The sequence below is a fragment of the Lagenorhynchus albirostris genome, chromosome 10 (genome assembly GCF_949774975.1).
Source record: "Lagenorhynchus albirostris chromosome 10, mLagAlb1.1, whole genome shotgun sequence".
NCBI classification, from domain to species: Eukaryota; Metazoa; Chordata; class Mammalia; order Artiodactyla; family Delphinidae; genus Lagenorhynchus; species Lagenorhynchus albirostris.
This window is the reverse complement of record NC_083104.1, coordinates 48,218,172-48,238,942: the sequence shown is the minus strand read 5'-3', so window position 1 is coordinate 48,238,942 and position 20,771 is coordinate 48,218,172. Positions and strand designations below refer to the sequence as shown.

Sequence of the window (20,771 nt, the reverse complement as noted above, 5' to 3'; positions counted from 1 at the left end):
AGCAGGATGGTGCTGGGGAAGGACCTGAGCAATGATGTGGTGTCAGCTGGAGACCGGCCTCAGCCTGATCCCACGGGGAGTTCTGGAGCATGAAGTGCACCATAGAGTTGTCCCACTTTGAGGCAAAGAGTACTTCCTTTTGTACCCCCATGCCAGTCAGTCATTGCCAGTGAGGAGGGGAGGGGGCATAAAACCTCTTGAGTGAGGTGGCTCTCATTTAACCAAGGACGCTTCTCTGTGAGAAGCAGTAGTGAGCTGATGGCAACCAATATGCAGCTGGAGGGGGTGGGGGCACTAGCCCCACAAAGGTCCCATTCTCCTCCCTTTCCATCCTGTTGGTCCTTCAGATCCCTTCTGGGCTTCTTTTCCTAAAGCTGGCTCTAAAAATTCATGACAGGGCTTCCCTGGTGGCGCAGTGGTTGAGAGTCCGCCTGCCGATGCGGGGGACACGTGTTCGTGCCCCGGTCTGGGAGGATCCCACATGCCGTGGAGCGGCTGGGCCCGTGAGCCATGGCCGCTGAGACTGCGCGTCTGGAGCCTGTGCTCCGCAACGGGAGAGGCCACAACAGCGAGAGGCCCGCGTACCGCAAAAAAAAAAAAAAAAAAAAAAAAAAAAAAAAAAATTCATGACAGTCCCCACTACCCACAGAATGATGCACCTTCACCTGGTTTCTGAGGTCCTGCCACCTGGTTCCAGCCTGCTTTCCCTCCCAGTCTACAGCCCCTCTCTGCCCCTTCCCGTGTGATCTTACCTTACAGACCTTTGTCAAGTGGTGATGGTGATGATGGTGATAGTGGTAGTGATAGTGATGATGATGTTGGTGGTGATGATGCAGCAGATGCAGCTATCCTTCACTGAGTACCAGGAGCTCTCCATGGTGCTTGACATCTGTGCTCTCTAAACTTCATGACAGCCATGAAAGGTTGACTCTGAGATTAAGTGAAGTGAGCAGTGTCACACACTTTGTAAGAGATGGAGCTGGGACTCCATCAGACCCAGGACCGTCAGTGTCGAAGTCCTTGCTCTCCACCTTGTCTGTTGCTTCCGTTCCTGAGACACGCAGTTGTCTGTTAGACATCGTCTCCACCAACTGATCCCCGTTCCCCCATCGGCCTGCTGAACGTCTCCTTTTTCTTCCAAGGTCACCTCCTCTGGAAGGACTCTTAACGCTCCCGCTCCTGCCCCTCTCTGGGTCAGAGATGATTCCCTCTCATCAGGTTCCCACACTTCTTGTCCACGCACCTTCTTCTCTGCATCTTGGCTTTTTGCTCACACGGTCCTGCCTGCCTCTTCTCTGCTTCCCTGTTGCCTCACATGGTTCCTGGTACAGGCACGTGGCAACCAAGTGCTGGCTGCAGGCAACCTAGTTGATGTTCCCCTAGAGGGTCAACAGCAATGTCAGTGCACTCACCCTTCCACTCCTGCTTTACACACCTGTCATCCCCCTCCCTGACCTGAGTGTCCTGTCCTGTCCTCTGCACCCAGCCTTTCAGACACGAGCATGCGCAGTGTTGTCCAGAGACCTGGGGAGCTCCAGGCAGAGCTGAGATCTGGTTCCTGCAGCTGCAGTTACCACTGTGAGCCAGCCCCACATTCCCTCACTCCCCACACGGCTAACAATGTAGTGACAGCTTTCCAGGCAGGGGTTGAAGAGGGGAAACATTCTCATAATAAACCTATTATTTTATGCTAAGATGCATCTCCACTTCAGAAACATTGAATGGGAGGCTGAGGGAAGGCCTTAGATTCAGGGAAAGACAGCAATAGAAGACAGAAAATAATTAAGTGCCAAACTGTGTCATAAGGACCCTGGGAGGCTGTGGTTGGAGGGCTGGGTCCTCAAGAAAAGTCCCATAGAAGAGGTAGCCTTGAGCTGGGCTGTGAAGGGTGGATCATGTTCCATGGGGATAAGGGCACAGCAGATGTGGGGTCAGCAGAGCAGAGGTACAGGTAGAAGCAGCAGTCGGGCCTGAGCAGATGCACTTAGCACAATTGTGCCCCCTTCCTTGAAAGCTTTATCAGGTCAAGGTGCAGAGAGAGGAGATTCCAGGGTTTTCAACTGCTTTCTAAGCCAAGTCAGTCCTCCTCCTCCCTCCCTACTTCTCCTTCACTGTTGGCTCCCGGGGTCCCAGAGCATTTCTGTCCTAAAGTGAGGATTGAGGCTGACATGCCAGCTGGATAAAGGACTCGTGGCTGAGACAATGTGGCGAAGGGTGGCGGAGCAGGAAAGCCTGCCTGGGCAGGCTTGGGCCATATTTCTTTTGTTGGTTACACTGGGAGCATTTTCTTCTGTGTTAGTTTCGTATTCACCTACAGATATTTTTATCAGAGCCACGTTGGAGGTTTGAGGATGGGACACAGGAAGAGAGAATTAAGACAGGAAGGGAGGAGCATTAGATTGGAAGATGAAATTCTGTTTCCTCTGGAGGACACATAGGCTGGATAATCTCCATGCTGGGCCAGTTCCATCTGGTGTCATGTAGCTGTCAAATGATGCATGCCATTATCTGTGATGTAATTAACATGTCTCTTTGCAAAGAACATTTTACAAGGTTGTGGCATGCTCTTAGAAGATTGTTTCCAAATTTTCAAAAGTTCTAATCTCACATTTGTGTGTTTTTGGAATGGATGCCTGGAAAAAGAAAAAACAAAAGTCACAAAACATACACACATATAAATTGACTAAATAAGCAGTCACCACCTATGCACACAAACTCTAAAATATAAAAACAAACCATTTTTCGAGGATCCAGGGAGATGTTGTTTTATATTTGAAGAGGAAAAAGCATCAATAGGGTTGTGTGATTTTCACAGATAAATAGAATTATTTATGCAGATATGTTAATTGAAGTGTAATTAATGCTTTCATGCCTTTCCTGGACACTGATGCTTGCTGGGGGATCATACATTTCAGACTAATAATGATATCCATTTCCATAATATGATATTACATATAAAGTAGTATGTAGTCATAATTAAAATCTCTAATCTCACTGAGAAACTTACTGAATTTTCTCCCTTGGTTTTAATTTAAATTTTCATTTGTTTGTTTATTTATTTATTTTTTGCGGTACGCGGGCCTCTCACTGTCGTGGCCTCTCCCGTTGCGGAGCACGGGCTCCAGACGCGCAGGCTCAGCGGCCATGGCTCACAGGCCTAGCCACTCCGCGGCATGTGGGATCTTCCCAGACCGGGGCACGAACCTGTATCCTCTGCGTCGGCAGGCGGACTCTCAACCACTGCGCCACCAGGGAAGCTCTGTTTATTTTTTTAATTTATAGGACTCTAAATGAAAGCACACTTGGCCTCAGCTTGTTCTCTAGTGAAATGGGAAATAGGTCCTTGCTACATGCACAGTTCATAAAAAGGATTCATTTTGAAATAGGGCAGTTTTCACAGATTTTCATGTCAAAGTTGCCACTTAAAAGATTATGGTAAAAATAATAATAGCCACTATTTATTGCCCACCTTTAACTACACTTGGCATTGTGCTGGGTGTTTCATATAATTGTAGAGACCATTTATTATATCATTTTGAATATGTCATATCTTTCACTGTGGCCTTTTCTGAATTTAATTTCTGAATTTTCTATCCTTTTTACTCTCCATGCTTCAATCTGCATATTTTCTATTGACTTGCCTTCTGGATCAATGGTCTTCTCTCTTGCTGTGTCCAGTCTCCAGCTAACTACATCTCTTTTCGTCATCTCAGCAGCTTGGCCATGGCCTTCTTCTTGGTTTCTGAGTCTCGTAACCCTATGTTGCTGTGGAATCCACCAATGCCCCAAGAATAAATGTGGTGTCAAAAATCAGACTTGCCTCAAGGTACTTACCTTCTCTTTGGAATCTTGACCCTCTAGTCCTGGCCACCTTAGTAGCTCTGAGCTTTAAGTTTGTCTTCAGGGACTCATAAGACTTCCAGAAACTCAGCTCAGAAACTCAAGAACTCAAGCTTTTAGCCACCAGTTCACGTTCGTACAGGTTCTCAGCCTCTTATTCCAGGCTGTTTAGAGACCTGTACACAGCTCAAGGGAAGAGTTCCCTGATACTGTTAGACAGGTGTGGGGTGTGTGTGTGTGTGTGTGTGTGTGTGTGTGTGTGTGTGTGTGTGTGTGTGTGTGTGTGTGTGTGTGTGTGTGTGTGTGTGTGTGTGTGTGTGTGTGTGTGTGTGTGTGTGTGTGTGTGTGTGTGTGTGTGTGTTCCAGCTTTTCTAGTTGTTCTCAGTGAAATGATAGATCTTCAGCAAGTCCCTCTATTATTACCAGAAATGCAAAATCCTCAGTTTGCTTTTAGAAGAATCTTCAAGCTTATGGGAATTATAAGCTCTCCTCTAACACTTTAACTGCCATTCTGATTGTTATGGTTATTGAGATAAAGGAAAAGGCTTTCCACTTTGAAGACTTCTCATTTCTAGGGCTGCCTGCGAGGTAATCGTAGGCAATAGAGCTGGGTGTAGAGAGCAGAGGAATCGTGAGGAAGGATACAGGAGGGAGGGGACAAAAAGATCACATGTTTGAAAATAGAAAAATACTGAGGCATCTTTAAAAAGCCCTTAGAGGGTTTTTTCCTAAACCGATTATCTGGCTTAATGCTAGCTGCTTATTTGCTGGCCTTCTGTGTTATTTGCAAATATAAAGTAAGGTCATCCTTTCCTGTTTTCATTTAGTTTACCTCTGTAGCTGCTAGTTAGCTAAGGAGGATAAAAACCCTTCATTTCTTGGAGAAAAGCAGCATGAGGTCAGTTTCTAATTCACGTGGCTGGTCGAGGGGTGCGCGGTGCTCGGGTCCTGCTTACATGGGACTTGGAATCGAGTCCACCGGATAGTGAGGCATATCTTCCCTTGGCCAGGTGGGTGGGGGTCCGTGATTTGAGGCTTATACTCACCAGGGAAAATTCCCTGTTTCCACAAGTAAAGGAGACAGAAGACTTTTGGGCTTCTGACCCTCACAACGGCCTAGATGCCCTAGGATAACAGGGCAGAGTGACCCCTCCTCTGGTGGAACCCTTGAGTGGGTGGCCCCTGCCTGTCACGAGCCTCCCCTGCTGGGTGTTCCATCTGAGTTACTTCGATTTCACAGGCAAGCTAATGAATGAGAAGGAAAAGCCGGGACTCCCCGTGAAGGAATGGGGGTACTCAACCGCGTTTCCCTAAGGGTCTCTCTCCCTCTTGTCATCAGACCCTCCCTGGCCCTGCAGTCCTCCCTCGGGGCCGCAACAGAACAGCTCTGTGTGTGAGGTGCACTGAGGGAGGAGAATAGTGTGGTTTGAAGGAGGGCAAAGCTCGTCCCTGGAGGACGGGTGGATGAGCTCAAAGTGTAGACAGAGGGTCTGTGGTAGGTCTGGATGAGCCAGTGCTGGGGAGGCTTACCCTGGGCGCTGGGGCAGGGGAGCAGTTTTGTGGAAGAGAAAAGGTAGCATGAGGTTTTAGGCCCAGATCAGTGTATTCTGGGAGATTGCTTGTGGAGTTGGCATTTGGAGACAGGAAGAGGATTTCTGTGTTGTAACAAACCTTAGTATGTTCACACCTAAACAACTTGCACACTTGTTCCCTCTCCTGGTTCCCCGTGGTGATGAGGGGCTGCCAGGTCCACTCACTCACCTGAGCTGAACACTGGGGTACCTTCCATGATTCTTTTTCTCTCATCCCCCACCTCCAGTCACCAAGCCGCAGCATCTCTTCTTCCTGAGTCAGCCTCACCTCCCTCCCGTTCCCCATCCCCCTCCTGTGTCCTGGCCCAGGCTCTCTCCATCTTTCCTGTGAACCCCTATGTTAGACTGTTCACCCCCAGACCTCCGCCCATCAATCCACTTCCATGCTACAGCTAGAGGGATCTTTCTACAACACAGCCTTCCTACCTCCAATCTCACCCCCATCCATCCGAGAAACCTGAGGGATTTTTCTGTAACACAGTCTCTTGCATTACGTTACCCCGCTGCCTTACCTAAAATCTAGCTCTCCCTAGATTTTAGGTTGAAATCAACACACCCTTTACGTCCCCGTGAAATCTCGTCTCTGCTTCAGCCTCCTCTCCCCTCCCACCTGCCAACTAACCTGACTGTCCCACCTTTGGGGAGCACATGTAATCCACTGGACACCCATGCCCTCTCCCCCCTGCTGTGTGTACCGGCCATGCCTGCCCCCTGGCTAATGTCCTTCTGTCATCTGACTGAGCCCAGGGACTTCCCTTCCTCTGGGAAGCCCGCCAACCTGCAGTCTGAATCAGGTGCTCTTGTTTGTGTTCCCAGAGCCGCCTCTCTTCTAGTACATGTTGCACTAGGTTGTCACTGCCTGCCTGTTTCCTCCAAGGTCTTTCATCTCCATCTCCCTGGGGCCCAGCACATTGCCTGGCATAAAGTAAGCACCCAATAAATTTCAAATTGCACATATGTCAAGTTCCCTATAAAACCTCAGCCGCCAGTCTGAAGGTTCTTCTCTGTGCAGCCTCTTTCATTTTTCAGAAAAGGAGGGTACAGTAGATTTTTAGCAGGAAAAGGTGGATTATTGGCTTTTGGTCTATCATAAGTAAGTGTGTTCAGCTTGGGAAGCTTCTGTTTGTAGTGGTGAATATTTTTAAGCAGTAAAATGTCAGCAACTAGAGCCTCTGCCCAAACCCCTAAGCCTCCTTCTCCATCCTGAGGGGTCCCTTCATTTCACTGCAGTGCTGGGCTGAGAGAGGCCACATTTCCAACAATACAAAGGAAACCACGAAATGTTGCTGCTACTTTTCCTTTGCAGCTCAGATAAAAGAAAGCAAACACAGTGTGGGGAGAAGGGACTGTCCTTTTTGGGGTGCTGACTTGTTTCTTTTTCTTCTTTTTAAACTGAATTTTTTAAAAAAATTATTTATTTATTTGTGGCTGTGTTGGGTCTTCGTTGCTGCACGTGGGCTTTCTCTAGTTGCGGCAAGTGGGCTTCTCATTGTGGTGGCTTCTCTTGTTGCAGAGCATGGGCTCTCGGTGCGCAGGCTTCAGTAATTGTGGCATGTGGGCTCAGTAGTTGTGGCTTGTGGGCTCTAGAGCACCGGCTCAGTAGTTGGGGCGCACAGGCTTAGTTGCTCCACAGCATGTGAGATCTTCCCGGACCAGGGCTTGAACCCGTGTCCCCTGCATTGGCAGGTGGATTCTTCTTTTTTTTTTTTTAATTTTTCAAAGTTTTCAGAAGGCACATTTTAATTTTAAATATACAAAACCATATTGCTCTGTGTTTATAAAATAAAATTAGTTATTGATAGAAAAGCTTTTAAATTGTCTTAGTCAAACTCAAGTAAAAGGATTTAAAAAATAAAACATTAACTAAAAAGAGTTTTACCAGAATATTGAACTCTCCTTGATAGTCACAGAAATCAACACAATGTCCATTAGTGCAGAATAAAAGACATACACAATTCAGTGTAAAAAAAAAAAGCAATTTGCATTAATGGAACATTAAAATTGTGATTTAAACCCACAAAATTCAGGAAATTCAGAATTAGAACTCCAAAGGTAACCTTAACTCTGACCTCTTGTGCATGTATGCTGTTTAGAAATTTGAGATTTTTTGCCTTCCTGATCACATACCACTATGAAGAACAATTTTGAAGGGAAAAAAAAGTACTTTTCCTTAGAACCACTGTATATGTTTAAAATTTTATACCCACTTAGAAAATCAAATGATCAATCTTATACTACCATATGAGCTAATATGGAAGAAGAAGGAATTTTTAAAATATACTCTAGAAAGCTGTATAAGCTACAACATAATGCACAGCCACTTGAAACACGATTTGAACTTTCTTTTTGATACAGCCATAAGTGCCTACCATATAAAAACATATTCACACTGCAGGAAGACAGAGGGGAACACTATTAAAATTGAATAGCATGTAACGAAGAAGGGTCAGGGAAATAATTGAGCAAATAATTGAGCAATAATTGAGCAAAAGTAACATCCTTCGTATTTTTAAATCTACACTTTCCTGGGAAGATACTTTATCTCTTCAACTATGGGTTCTTCAATTTTAAAATGAGAGGATTGAGTTAAGTAACATCATAGTTTCTTCTAACTTCAAAACTGTATGATTCAGTGACTTCATATAAATTAATATTCTAGAGGAGACTCATAAATTTGACATCATATTAAACCTTAAGTAATTTGTATCAGAGCTTAGTGAGATATGCCAAGAAAGAAAATGATATTGATAAACCACTGGGCCTCTCTTAGATATGATCAGCCTATCTCATTGATCCTGCCCTATCTTTTGGATCTTTTAGTCAAAAAAATGTTAACTCATCCATCCATCCAGATGTTAGTTCAGTCTTTGTGCCCGGGGTTATCAGAAGATATCTTCTAGTAAATTAAAAATCATCATCGGGGCTTCCCTGGTGGCGCAGTGGTTAAGAATCCGCCTGCCAATGCAGGGGACACAGGTTTGAGCCCTGGTCCGGGAAGATCCCACATGCCACGGACCAACTAAGCCCGTGAGCCACAACTACTGAGGCTGCGCTCTAGAGCCCGCGAGCCACAGCTGCTGAGCCCACGTGCCTAGAATCCATGCTCTGCAACAAGAGAAGCCACCGCAATGAGAAGTCTGCGCACCGCAATGAAGAGTAGCCCCCGTTCGCCACAACTAGAGAAAGGCCGCGCACAGCAACAAAGACCCAACGCAGCCAAAAGTAAATAAATTAATTAATTAACTAAAAAAAAAAACCATCAGGCCTCCTGAGATATGTTTCTCAATATTATGAATGTGAGATCAAGAAGGACTACAGAGAAAAGGTAGTAGCGTAAGAAGGCCATAATGTCACCACAGTATATAGCTCTTCAAGCAAAGTCACCGTGGCCCATTTTTTTAAATAAGGAGATATATTTATTGAAAAGACAACTGAAAAGGAAGCGTATATACTTACAGTTATATAAACTGTGGCATAACAGATACTATCACAGCCCCTTTGCTCTCCCAGCAGCCAGCACTTGGATCTCTGTCAGATGGCTGCCCCCAGGCTGCCAAAACCTGGTTTATCTATATGCACAGAGAATATGCATATCCCAGAAGTATCTTGGAATTTACAGATCCCATGGTGGCTGATAACCAATGTCTATAAGTACCACTGCTCCCTTGTTTCCTGTGCTGCAACCTCCACTGTCTTCACAGCTTCCCTGAAAGGCTGAGGTAATGTTATCTACCCTTCAAAGGATTTACTTGAAATCACATCTAGTCCTAATATGCTGCTGGGTTGACTTTGGGATTCCTGGAATTAAAAAAGGCCCAGTTTTTCATAATGTGTTTATTCCAGAATTGCCTTGGAAGAATATTGAGGATGGCAATCAAAAGGCTAAAAGAAATGGAGATGTGAGAAAAGTCCTATTATATACTGGGCAACCAGCTGAAGTGTGAGTGGCATCCTGCTGACCCTATTCTGCCATGAGCCCTGTAGTCCTGCACCTTCTGGCCACCAGGGCAGGCGGATTCTTAACCACTGCGCCACCAGGGAAGCCCTGCTGGCTTGTTTCTAATTGCTGTGTCCTCCCCTGCCTCCACCCATGGCTCAGTGTGGGGTAGGCCCCTTCTGCCCAGAGCTACTGGACACGTCATAAGAAGGTGTTTCTCAAACATCATAGTTAAAACTGGTTCATGCAGTCAGTGTCAGAGCACAGCGTCTGTACCGCTAGGTGTCACAATTCATTACTCACCCCAAATAGCTGTGCCCTGACTAAGACACAGAATGACTACACATTTAGAAACAGCCCTCCCTTCAAGTCCCTATTTCTTTAGTTATTTGTCATTTACTCACATTCTTCCTTGTATGAGGAACATTTCCTTCCCCTTGCCATGTATCCTCCTAAGTAGATAGGTAATATTTCAGGGTGATGTCAGAACCTAAAGCAATTGGGATGATTTTTAAACAGTATTTCATGGGCTTCAAGGAAAGCAGTTTTGCTTCTGGTTCTAAGAATGAGTCCGGTTCCACCACTTACTGGTTTGGGGACGGAGCACAGTGTATTTGCGTTCATCTGTACAATGGGAGCAACAATCTACCAGCTTGGGTGTGGTGCAGATTAAGTAAAAGGATGTCTGGGAGGAGGTTGGCCCAGTCTCTGGAATACATGTGGTAGCCAGGAAATGTTCCGTGGCTTCTGCCTCCCCACCCCCATCTTCAGTTCCTCCCACAAGAGTAACAGCGTGTAATAACTGACTTATTTCGGCATGAAGGATTTAAATGCAAAATCTTAAGGCAGTCACCCTTAAAGAAACACTGAAGCATTTATCTGTGAAAACATTAAGATTGCACTCCTTCACTGTTCTCTGTGCCCATGCAGTATTTACATTCTGTTTAGGAGAGTCAGTCAGTAGGCGGAGGGGATCTGGATCCCAGGTGTGTGCTTTGCTCACAGAAAGGACAGGAGCATTAAAGATCTGCTCCTAAAATGTGAAGTTCTAGAGAATTTTGTGGAAGTAGCTTATCCAGAGGCTCCCCTGTCACTCCCCCAAAAGGTTCTGTGTTTTATTTACATAAATGATTGAATCTATTCCCAGCTGAATGCTTTCCTGAGTATGTCACTCAGGCTCCCACCCCAGAGTCATCTGTCCCCCGCAGCCCACATTCAGCAGCTCCGTCTGCCTCCCCGCCCCGGCCTGGGCACCATCTCCTTTCCTGGGCTGCTGCAGGAGATTTTCTGTGTCTCTGAGCATGTTCCACTCCACGTACATGCCCCAAGGATCTCCAGGGAAACACAGGGTCCTGCGCCCTGGTAGACCTGGGGCCATCCTACTCTTTGTGGGAGGCAGTTGCAGTAAAAACAAACAATAAACAAAAGAGGCTAAACACCCCTTTACCTGTGTAACCTGGTATCCCCCCAGCTTGTTTGATCACAGACCCTTTCATTAACCTCCCCCTGGTGAACTGGTACATGCTGAGTGAGGAAGGCAAAGTGCAGCTTGCTGTAAGCCACCAGTTCCCCACATGTGCTTAGACGGGACGGATAAACCGGAACTGACAGGCGTGTCTGTCTCTGGAGGGGGCGCTGGGTATCCAGGGTGCGGGGTAAGAGCCAGCTCCTCACTGTGTGCCTCTTGGGAACTTTAAAACTTTCTACTGTTTTGAACACAGCACTAGTCTGCTCCCAACTCCACCAGACTTTATGTGGAGCGTAGTGTGAAGTCCTTGGATCTGCTCACGGCCTTGGGGTTGGTTGGCCTCTGCCTGCCCACCTAGCGCCTCCCACTCCTGCCTCCTTGCCAGCTCCCTGTGAGGTAGTGGCCTCCTCTGTTGAGCATCCCGTCATCTCTTCCTGACAGATGCAGGCAGTGGGGCTGCAGGCAGTGGCTCGTTGGTGCTACTTCTGAGATTTACCCTGCTCTCCTTGGAAGCCCACCTTCCATAGAGCATGCTGGCCTGGGATGCAGGGATACTGATGCTTTATTCCTTCCTCAAACTCTAACTTTTGAGCCCCAGGGGGTGGCCAGAGTACCCAGGAGGCAGTGAGACCTGGGCCAGAAAGGTCAAGAACTCCAGGATTGAGCAGATGTGACTCAGAATCCTTTCAGCCTTGTGGCCTGGGGAACTTGTGCCTTCATCTTCCTTTTATTATACGATGGTGGGGAATAAGCCCAGCTGCAGGGTTTGAACGTGTGGCTTGTCTCTGTAGAACAGCAGTCCCCAACCTTTTTGGCACCAGGGACTGGTTTCATGGAAAACAGTTTTTCCACGGACGGGGGTGATGCGCAGGGATGGTTCAGGCGGTAATGTGAGCAGTGGGGAGCAGCAGATGAAGCTCCGCCCACTGCTCACCTCTTGCTGTGTGGCCAGGTCCTAACAGGCCATGGACTGATACCAGTCCACGGCCCAGGGGTTGGGGACCCCTGCTCTAGAAAACCTAGTGCAGTGCCTGGCATCTTGTAGGTGTTCATTGTGACTATGGACCTATCACTCCCTTGGCTTTTAAAGTCCTGGGCTCCAAAGGAAAGAACACAGGCCAGAAGCCGGAGTTCATCCCTGGCTCCATTGATGCCCAGCTCTGGGAAGATGCCAGGCCCCAGTGTCTTCAGGTCTCCTGCCCTAACACACAGTCCATATTTACCTCAAGGCAGAAGAGCTTTGATGATCAAAACACCACGGATGGGAAGGTTAGCAGTGCACTATGAGTACAGATGCTTGCCTGCCTGCCAACTAGGTTATAAGAATATTTGGAAGATGACTAAGGTAATGTCTTCCACATGCTAAAGAGATGATGATTTCGTACCATGGGAGGTAGAGCGGGGAAAGCCCCCGCTCATTAGCGGAGTGACCTTGGACAGGACAGTCATCACTCTCGGCCTCATTACCTCATCTAAAATATGAAAGCAATAAAATCCAGCCACACAAGGGTGGCTGTGAGGCTCACACGGGGCAGTCCATGTGGAAGGTCTTTGTAAACTGTTGGAATGCTCTGCACATGTCAGCAGCGCCCGCCGCTCACGTGCCTGTGTGTTTATTGTTTCAGCGGAGAGTGCAGGACGTCATCAGCCCCATCGTGTTTGAGGCCGCCTACAGCCTGGGTGAGCATGTGATGGGAGAGGAGGAGAGGGAGCTGCCGGCCCTGACCCCCGTGCTCCGCTGGAAAAAGGGACAAAAGATTGCCCAGAAGAATCAGGTGAGAACCTGAAAGCTCACGGCTGGGACCCCAGGTGGCAGGTGCCTATGCAGAAGTAATGACCCTGGTGGCCTGGGAGCCCATGGCCAGCCACACCCCCTCCTGCGCCTCCCTTTCCCGATCTGCAAAATGATGAAATGTATGATTTAGGGGTTTGTGTCTAACAACCACGTGATTTAAACTCATCGAGGCTATTCTCAAGCAATTAGAAAATGATGATCTCTTTGAGGTCATGAGCTGGCTGCTTGGCCCCGGCACTTGCCTCCTGTTCCTACACTGTTTCCAGAGCTCAGATCAGCACCTAGTGAGTGCTCTACACACAGTACATGTTTTATTGATGGGAGTATGAGTGGGGTGAAGAGGCAAGAACTTCCTCTTGCTAGAATTGGTGGTTGAGCTGACAATGCCCCGCTCAGGATCTTTGGAAGGCAGAGCACTGTGAGCACAGGCTCTCACCACCCTCCCCGACTCGGCAGATTCCGGACTGTGCTGCTGTGTGGAGGAGCTGCAGGGTGACGTGGGGTGCAGGCCGTACGAGGCCATACAGGGTAGGAGTGAGCCATGAGCTAACGCTGTGCAGCATCACTGGTCTGTCTGCCCCGAGTCATCTGAGAGATATACAGTGCTGATGACGATGCAGGAAATATGTAAGAAATCTGGGATCCCAAGTCTGGTTCTAAATCTTTAACACCCAAGATCATCACAGATCCAGGACCTGGGGAAGGTCAGACAAAACTGTTTTTTGGCTAAACCAGACTCCTGGGTGCGGTGGGGCAAAGCTGTGGAACCACCCACCAGCCCCAGGCTCCACAGTTCTGACTGCCCTGAGCTTATGGGAAAACTAGCAGATCAGTGACCCACGCCTTGCAGATGAGAGTTGTAAATAGAACCACAGAGAAGTGTTTGGAGTTCGAGATGTAAGATTTTTACCAAGATGTCCTCATTTTCTCCCAAAGTCTCTCCCATGTGGTCTTGGGTCAGGTTCCCCAGAAACAGAGCGTAAGACGGGGATTTAGGAGCAACTTGGTCTAATGAAGCTATGCTCTTAAGAGAACCCTGTAAGGAATGGGGAAAGAGTGAGCAAGTATGTGGTCTCAGCTAAAGTCTAGCTTTGGCCTGAGGCAGGGAGCTTTGGAGCATAAATTACAGCAAAGAGCCATCCTCTCCTTGAGGGAAGGGTCTGGCCTTTTGTACCCCTTACTCGTCAGCCATTGGCTGGCTGTGGGGGATGGAAGGGGAGTGTAGCCCTCCTTGAAGGAGACTCCCTGCTGTGGACAGTTCTCTGGAGGAGGCTGCAGATGTGAGCCGTTAGCCGCCTGTAGCACATCAGCTGGGGGAGGGGCAGCAGTTGTAAAGGGATATGGGCAGAAGTATACACACAACCTACTGGCAACACTGCCTTTTTGGATGCTTCTTTTGAAGTCAAACATGAACTTTCAAAACACAAGTGACCTGTAGGGTGGCCAGAATGTCCAGCTGGTCACTGATACTTGGAGAAGGCTCTGGGGGAGTGAGGGGAGAGACCAGGAGGATGCTGGGTGTCTTAAGTGGTAGGGCAGGGTAGAGGGGAGGCATGAGGAAGATGAAGACAGGAAGATAAGATGAAGAGGCGGGACAGGAAGCTGATGACTCCTACCTTGACTGAGGAGTAGAAGTGTGTATCATCTCCTGACAGTGAAGTTGGGCCAAGAGGTCAGGCTGGGGACCCAGTAAACCAGAATATTATGATAATTCCTAGATCATGAGTTCCCCGTCCTATTAATACTTTGCTCTCTAAGGTGGAATCTTGCTGGTCCAATAAAGTTCGGTTATGGGAGTGGTCCAAACTTGGGGTGCTGGGAATCATTTCAGGGTACCCTGTGCTTGTTTTACCTCTGAAATGACCCTGTGAGGTAGCGGCCTCCTCTGTTGAGCATCTTGCTAGCCCTGGGCATCCCTTCTACAATGAACCCAACTCTCATTTCTACCAATCCATCAGTGGCACAAAGTGGGCCTTCTTTAGTGAAGAGCATCTTAGAACCTTTACTAGCATTTTTAGATTGAGGCAACCTGATCAAAGGCAGAGATGTAGGGACAGATTAGTACGAAAATGCTCTTCTTGGTCACTTATGTTCAAGATGGCCAAGCAAGCATAAATATTTATGTCTGTGCTTCCTGAGACCCTATTATAGTGATTATAAATGAGTAAATCAGAACAGGGAGATGAATGCTGTTGGGGAAGGGGCATCAGCCAATGAGAGAGTCCAGGGATTTTTGGAATGAGTAAAGAAGGAAGAGTGTTGGTGGGTGAACATTGCACTGTACACGGAGGGGCTGGGTGCCTGTCCACCCATGGGTCCAGAGAGGCTGTAGCCACGGCCAGGCCAGCAGTTTCAGAGGGGTTCAGGAGTGAGAAATGGGGCTGGAAACAGGGAAGGGGGATGTTAAGTGAAGGTTCGTTTGTGGAAGAGTTGACTTTCTGCCCCTGTCCCCACACCTACATACTCCAGCCATGCAGAATAGCAAGAAGCCAGGCCTTTTATTTTCTAAAGAATTGAATAAACTGGTTGAGATAGTGTAGGTGGGCTGTTTCCCCAGGGGGAAGCCTTATTTCTTCTGGCATTTGGAGCCTCCAATGTAAGAGCTAGCTTCCCCTCCCACCATCCACCCAAACACCCAGATTTTCCAATCAGCTCTTTTACTTTATTCTTAAAAATGAATGGACAACCAAGGAAATCTGAAATTGAGGGGAAATGTGGTACATGGAGAAAAAAACCAAAATACACCTACAGAATAACTGACTTAGAAGGAAATAAATTCTTTAAGGAATAGAAGAGATTATAACAACTTAAATACCAATTTATACTCTATGTAATAAACACAAGGAGATTCAAGAATATATTCTATCCATTAGAAAGTGATTGGAATTCTATTTCTTCTTAAAAGAAAGAAAGAACAAGGAAAAGTTTCTTGAAAATTAACAATATGGATGCAGAGCCAAAAATGTAGTAGAAGATAATGATAAGAAATCTCCCAATAAGCAGAGCTAAAAGACAAATAGAAAAGAGCTAAAGCATCAATCTGCAAGGTCCTATATCCAAGTAATAGGAATATCAGAAAAAGCAAACAGAGAAAATGAAAAACATTATGAGAGATAATGTAATAAAATTTCCCAGAGTTACAGAGAGACACTTTTTTAAATTTAAAGGACCCACAGACTTGCAAGCAGGATAAACCAAAAATATCCTAGATACATCATTTTGAAATGGTAATACTCCTAACACAAAAGGAAAATTCTAAATGCTTCCAGGACAAGGAGTACAGGATGGTGGTAGTGAGGAATATTTGTCCACTAACGACATAATTAGAGTCACACTAAGTTGTCCATAAGACTAATTATTAGCAAGATTGGAAGAAAGCATATGTGAAATAAGGGCTTCAAAGCTCTGAGAGAAAGTGATTTTGAAACTAGGATTTTATACTTAGCCTAACAGTCAAGTATAAGGTCAAAATAAAGTTATTTTTCAGACAAGCAAGGACGCAGAAAGTTTACATCCCTAGTAGCCTTTCCAAGGAAATCACCTGAGATGCACTCCAAGAAAACAAGGGTGACAATTAGAAGGAGCAATATGGGGGATGTAAGAACTAACTCCTAGAAGTCTAATGACAAGAAATTCCAGGATTATAACTGTGCAGCAAGTCTAAAACACAGTTGATCAGTTTAGAACAGGGGATCAATGAACTTCGAGAAGAATGAAGCCAGCCATAGCAGAATGACAAGAGAGTAGCAAATATTCAGGATACAGTGTAGATGGAATATATTTTTTCTATGGTTAAGAAAAAATAAAGGCAGTCAAAAATTCCCAGGAAAATAAAAACATGGCCAATATGTCATGGTTCAAATATAAGACAAATTAAAATGTGGTGGGATTTTAAGCAAATAGAAGAATATATGGAAGAGAAGGACCTTAATACTAGAAGCATTCTCCCTTAAGCAAAAGTTGAGTATTCTAGTAGTTTAACTTTGCACCTGTAGAGGAAGATATGTAATCATGACACTTGTCTTGGCTCTTCTGTGAACAGTAATCAAGAGGCCATATTGACAACATGATTTATTGGTTGTTAGTATTTACAGTCAAGCCAAATCAGTTATGGTTACAGTACATAGTGTAAATGTCTTTAATTTTACTGTATAGAGTTTAAAATAGAACAAAACAAGTTGTTTTAATGTCTTAATCTTTTAAATTGGTGAGCCAAGAGATACTGTAAAACTTGATGAAACAAGAAAAAGTTGTGATTACTTAAAATTGCAGAGGTTACCAGTAGAGCAGTGCTTCTTAAAGTGTGGTCGCTGAACCAGCAGCATCAAACTCCCTTGGGATGTTGTCAGAAATGAAAATTCTTGGACCCCACCCCGGACCCTTTAATCAGAAACTCATGGGTGGGTCCCAGCAATCTGAGTTCTAACAAGCTGATCAGGTAATTCTGATGCAGCTAACATTTGAGAACCAGTGCAGCAGAGGAGCTGAGAGTAACGATTTGCCTGTCAAAATTAGGAAGGTGGATGGTGGGAGGGGGCCTTCATATAGGTGAGTTCAATTCTTGTCTATCATGGAAGGAATTCAGTGAGATAATGTCTAAATCTGATAAATCAAGAAGTAGTAGTATCAGTATATTTTCTAGAGATATGGAAATAATCATCAAAAGAAACATAAATGGACATGGGTAAGAGTGGTTCCTCTTGAGAGGAGGACTCAGTATATGGAGGTGTGTGGCAGGAGGTTATTATTTTAACCATGTGATTTCTTTGGTTGAAATTAAAATGAAAGAAAAATATTGTCCTTAGATTGAGAAGATTGTCCAGGAGCCTGAGAAAAATTCTGGGAGAATGATCCTTGCTTTACTCCTTTTCCTGATTATGGCAAAAAAAAAAATAATAATAATAATTTAATGATCTTTCTCCATGTGTCTTCCAGATGTTGGCTTAATTTAAGGGAAAGATTCTGAGAGCTAGGCCCACTCTAGGAAGCAGAGCTGATTTTTAACTTGTATGTATGTGACAGGTCCACAAAGAGCATCTAACCTCTTTCCTAGGAAGGAATAAACTCATTGAAACTCTTCATTTTGCCAGGTAACTTTAGGATTTAAGTGCCTTAGTCTCTTCAACTAAAAGGCACTAAAAGCCCATGTTGGTACATAGTTGCGCAAATTCTGGCGATATTTTAGAGTCAGGGTCTGCCCTCATTGATGGTCTAGTTCAGGTGGAATAGCTGCACAGTGTATATAACATGGAGTCAGTGACTAGAGCATGTTTTTTTAAATTTATTTTTATTTCTTATTTTTTTATACATCTTTATTGGAGTATAATTTCTTCACAGTGCTGTGTTAGTTTCTGTTGTACAACAAAGTAAATCAGCCATATGCATACGTATATCCCCATATCCCCTCCCTCTTGAGCCTCCCTCCCACTTTCCCTATCCCACCCCTCTAGGTCGTCACAAAGCACCGAGCTGATCTCCCTGTGCTATGCGGCTGCTTCCCACTAGCTATCTCTTTTACATATGGTAGTGTATGTATGTCCATGCTACTCTCACTTTGCCCCAACTTTCCCCTCCCACCCCATGTCCTCAAGTCCATTCTCTGTGTCTACGTCTTTATTTCTGCCATGCCACTAGATTCATCAGTACCTTTTTTTTTTTTTTTAAGATTCCATACATACGCTTCACTCTGTATGACAGACTCTGGGTCCACCCACCTCACTACAAATAACTCAATTTCATTTCTTTTTATGGCTGAGTAATATTCCATTGTATATATGTGCCACGTCTTCTTTATCCATTCATCTGTCCATGGACCTTTAGGTTGCTTCCATGTCCTGGCTATTGTAAATAGTGCTGCAATAAACATTGTGGTATATGCTCTCTTTGAATTATGGTTTTCTCAGGGTATATGCCCAGTAGTGAGATTGCTGGGTCATATGGTGGTTCTATTTTTAGTTTTGTAAGGAACCTCCATACTGTTCTCCATGGTTGTTGTATCAACTTACATTCCCACCAATAGTGCAGGAGGGTTCCCTTTTCACCACACCCTTTCCAGCATTTATTGTTTCTAGATTTTTTGATAGTGGCCATTCTTACTGGTGTGAAATGATACCTCATTGAAGCTTTGATTTGTATTTCTCTAATAACTAATGATGTTGAACATCTTTTCATGTGCTTCTTGGCCATCTGTATGTCTTCTTTGGTGAAAGGTCTGTTTAGGTCTTCTGCCCGTTTTTTAATTGGGTTGTTTGTTTTTTTGATATTGAGCTCCATGAGCTGTTTATGTATTTTGGAGATTAATCCTTTGTCAGTTGTTTCGTTTGCAAATATTTTCTCCCATTCTGAGGGTTGTCTTTTCGTCTTGTTTGTGGTTTCCTTTGCTGTGCAAAAGCTTTTAAGTTTAATTAGGTCCCATTTGTTTATTTTTGTTTTTATTTTCATTACTCTAAGAGGTGGGTCAAAAAAGATCTTGCTGAGATTTATGTCAGAGAGTGTTCAGCCTATGTTTTCCTCTAAGAGTTTTATAGTATCTGGCCTTACATTTAGGTCTTAATCGATTTGGGGTTTATTTTTATGTATGGAGTTAGGTAGTGTTCTAATTTCATTCTTTTACATGTAGCTATCCAGTTTTCCCAGCACCACTTATTGAAGAGGCTGTCTTTTCTCCATTGTATGTTCTTGCCTCCTTTGTTGTATGTAAATTAGATGATCATATGTGCATGGGTTTATCTCTGGGCTTTCTATCCTGTTCCATTCATCTATATTTCTGTTATTGTGCCAGTATCATAGTGGCTTGATTACTGTAGCTTTGTAGTATAGTCTGAAGTCAGGGAGCCTGATTCTTCCAGCTCCGTTTTTCTTTCATAAGATTGCTTTGGCTATTCAGGCGCTTATGTGTTTCCATACGAATTGTAAAAATTTATTGTTCTAATTCTGTGAAGAATGCCATTGGTAGTTTGATAGGGATTGCATTGAATCTGTAGATTGCTTTGGGTAGTATAATCATTTCCACAATATTTCTTCTTCCGATCCAAGAACATGGTATATTTCTCCATCTGTTTATGTCATCTTTGATTTCTTTCATCAGTGTTTTGTAGTTTTCTGAATACAAGTCTTTCGCCTCCTTAGGTAGATTTATTCCTAGGTATTCTTTTTGTTGTGATGGTAAATGGGATCATTTCCTTAATTTTTCTTTCTGATTTTTCATTGTTAGTATATAGGAATGCCAGAGATTTCTGTGTATTAATTTTGTATCCTGCAACCTTATCAAATTCATTGATTAGTTCTAGTAGTTTTCTCGTAGCATCTTTAGGATTTTCTGTGTATAGCATCATGTCATCTGCAGTGACAGTTTTACTTCTTCTTTTCCAATTTGTATTCCTTTTATTTCTTTTTCTTCTCTGATTGCCATGACTAGGACTTCCAGAACTATGTTGAATAAGAGTGGTGAGAGTGGACATCCTTGTCTTGTTCCTGATCTTGGAGGAAATGCTTTCACTTTTTCACCATTGAGAATGATGTTTGCTGTGGGTTTGTCATGTATAAACTTTATTATGTTGAGGTAGGTTCCCTCTATGCCTATTTTCTGGAGAGTATTTATCATAAATGGGTGTTGAATTTTGTCAAAAGCTTTTTCTGCATCTATTGAGATGATCTTATGGTTTTTATTCCTTAATTTGTTAATAGTGTGTATCATGTTGATTGATTTGCATATATTGAGGAATCCTTGCGTCCCTGGGATAAATCCCACTTGATCATGGTGTATGATCCTTTTAACATGTTGTTGGACTCTGTTTGCTAGTATTTTGTTGCGGATTTTTGCATCTGTGTTCATCAGTGAATATTGGTCTGTAATTTTCTTTTTTGTGATATCTTTTTCTGGTTTTTGTATCGGGGTGATGGTGGCTTTGTAGAATGAATTTGGGAGTGTTCCTCCCCCTGCAAATTTTTGGAAGAGTCTGAGAAGGATCGTTGTTAGGTCTTCTCTACATGTTTTATAGAATTCACCTGTGAAGCCATCTGGTCCTGGGCTTTTGTTTGTTGGAAGATTTTTAATTACAGTTTCACTTTCATTACTTGTGATAGGTCTGTTTATATTTTCTAATTCTTCCTGGTTGAGTCTTGGAAAATTGTACCTTT

At 44.6% G+C, this 20,771-nt stretch overlaps 1 protein-coding gene across 1 annotated transcript in view; it reads left to right on the top strand.

Annotated features, from left to right (window-relative positions):
• The window catches only part of ITGA9 (integrin subunit alpha 9), a 350,494-nt gene that overhangs the window by 161,458 nt on the left and 168,265 nt on the right, over nt 1–20,771 (top strand). Inside the window, exon 16 of the mRNA XM_060163908.1 lies at nt 12,463–12,612. Within this exon, the coding sequence (XP_060019891.1) occupies nt 12,463–12,612 (150 nt within the window). The remainder of the gene's footprint in view (nt 1–12,462; nt 12,613–20,771) is intronic.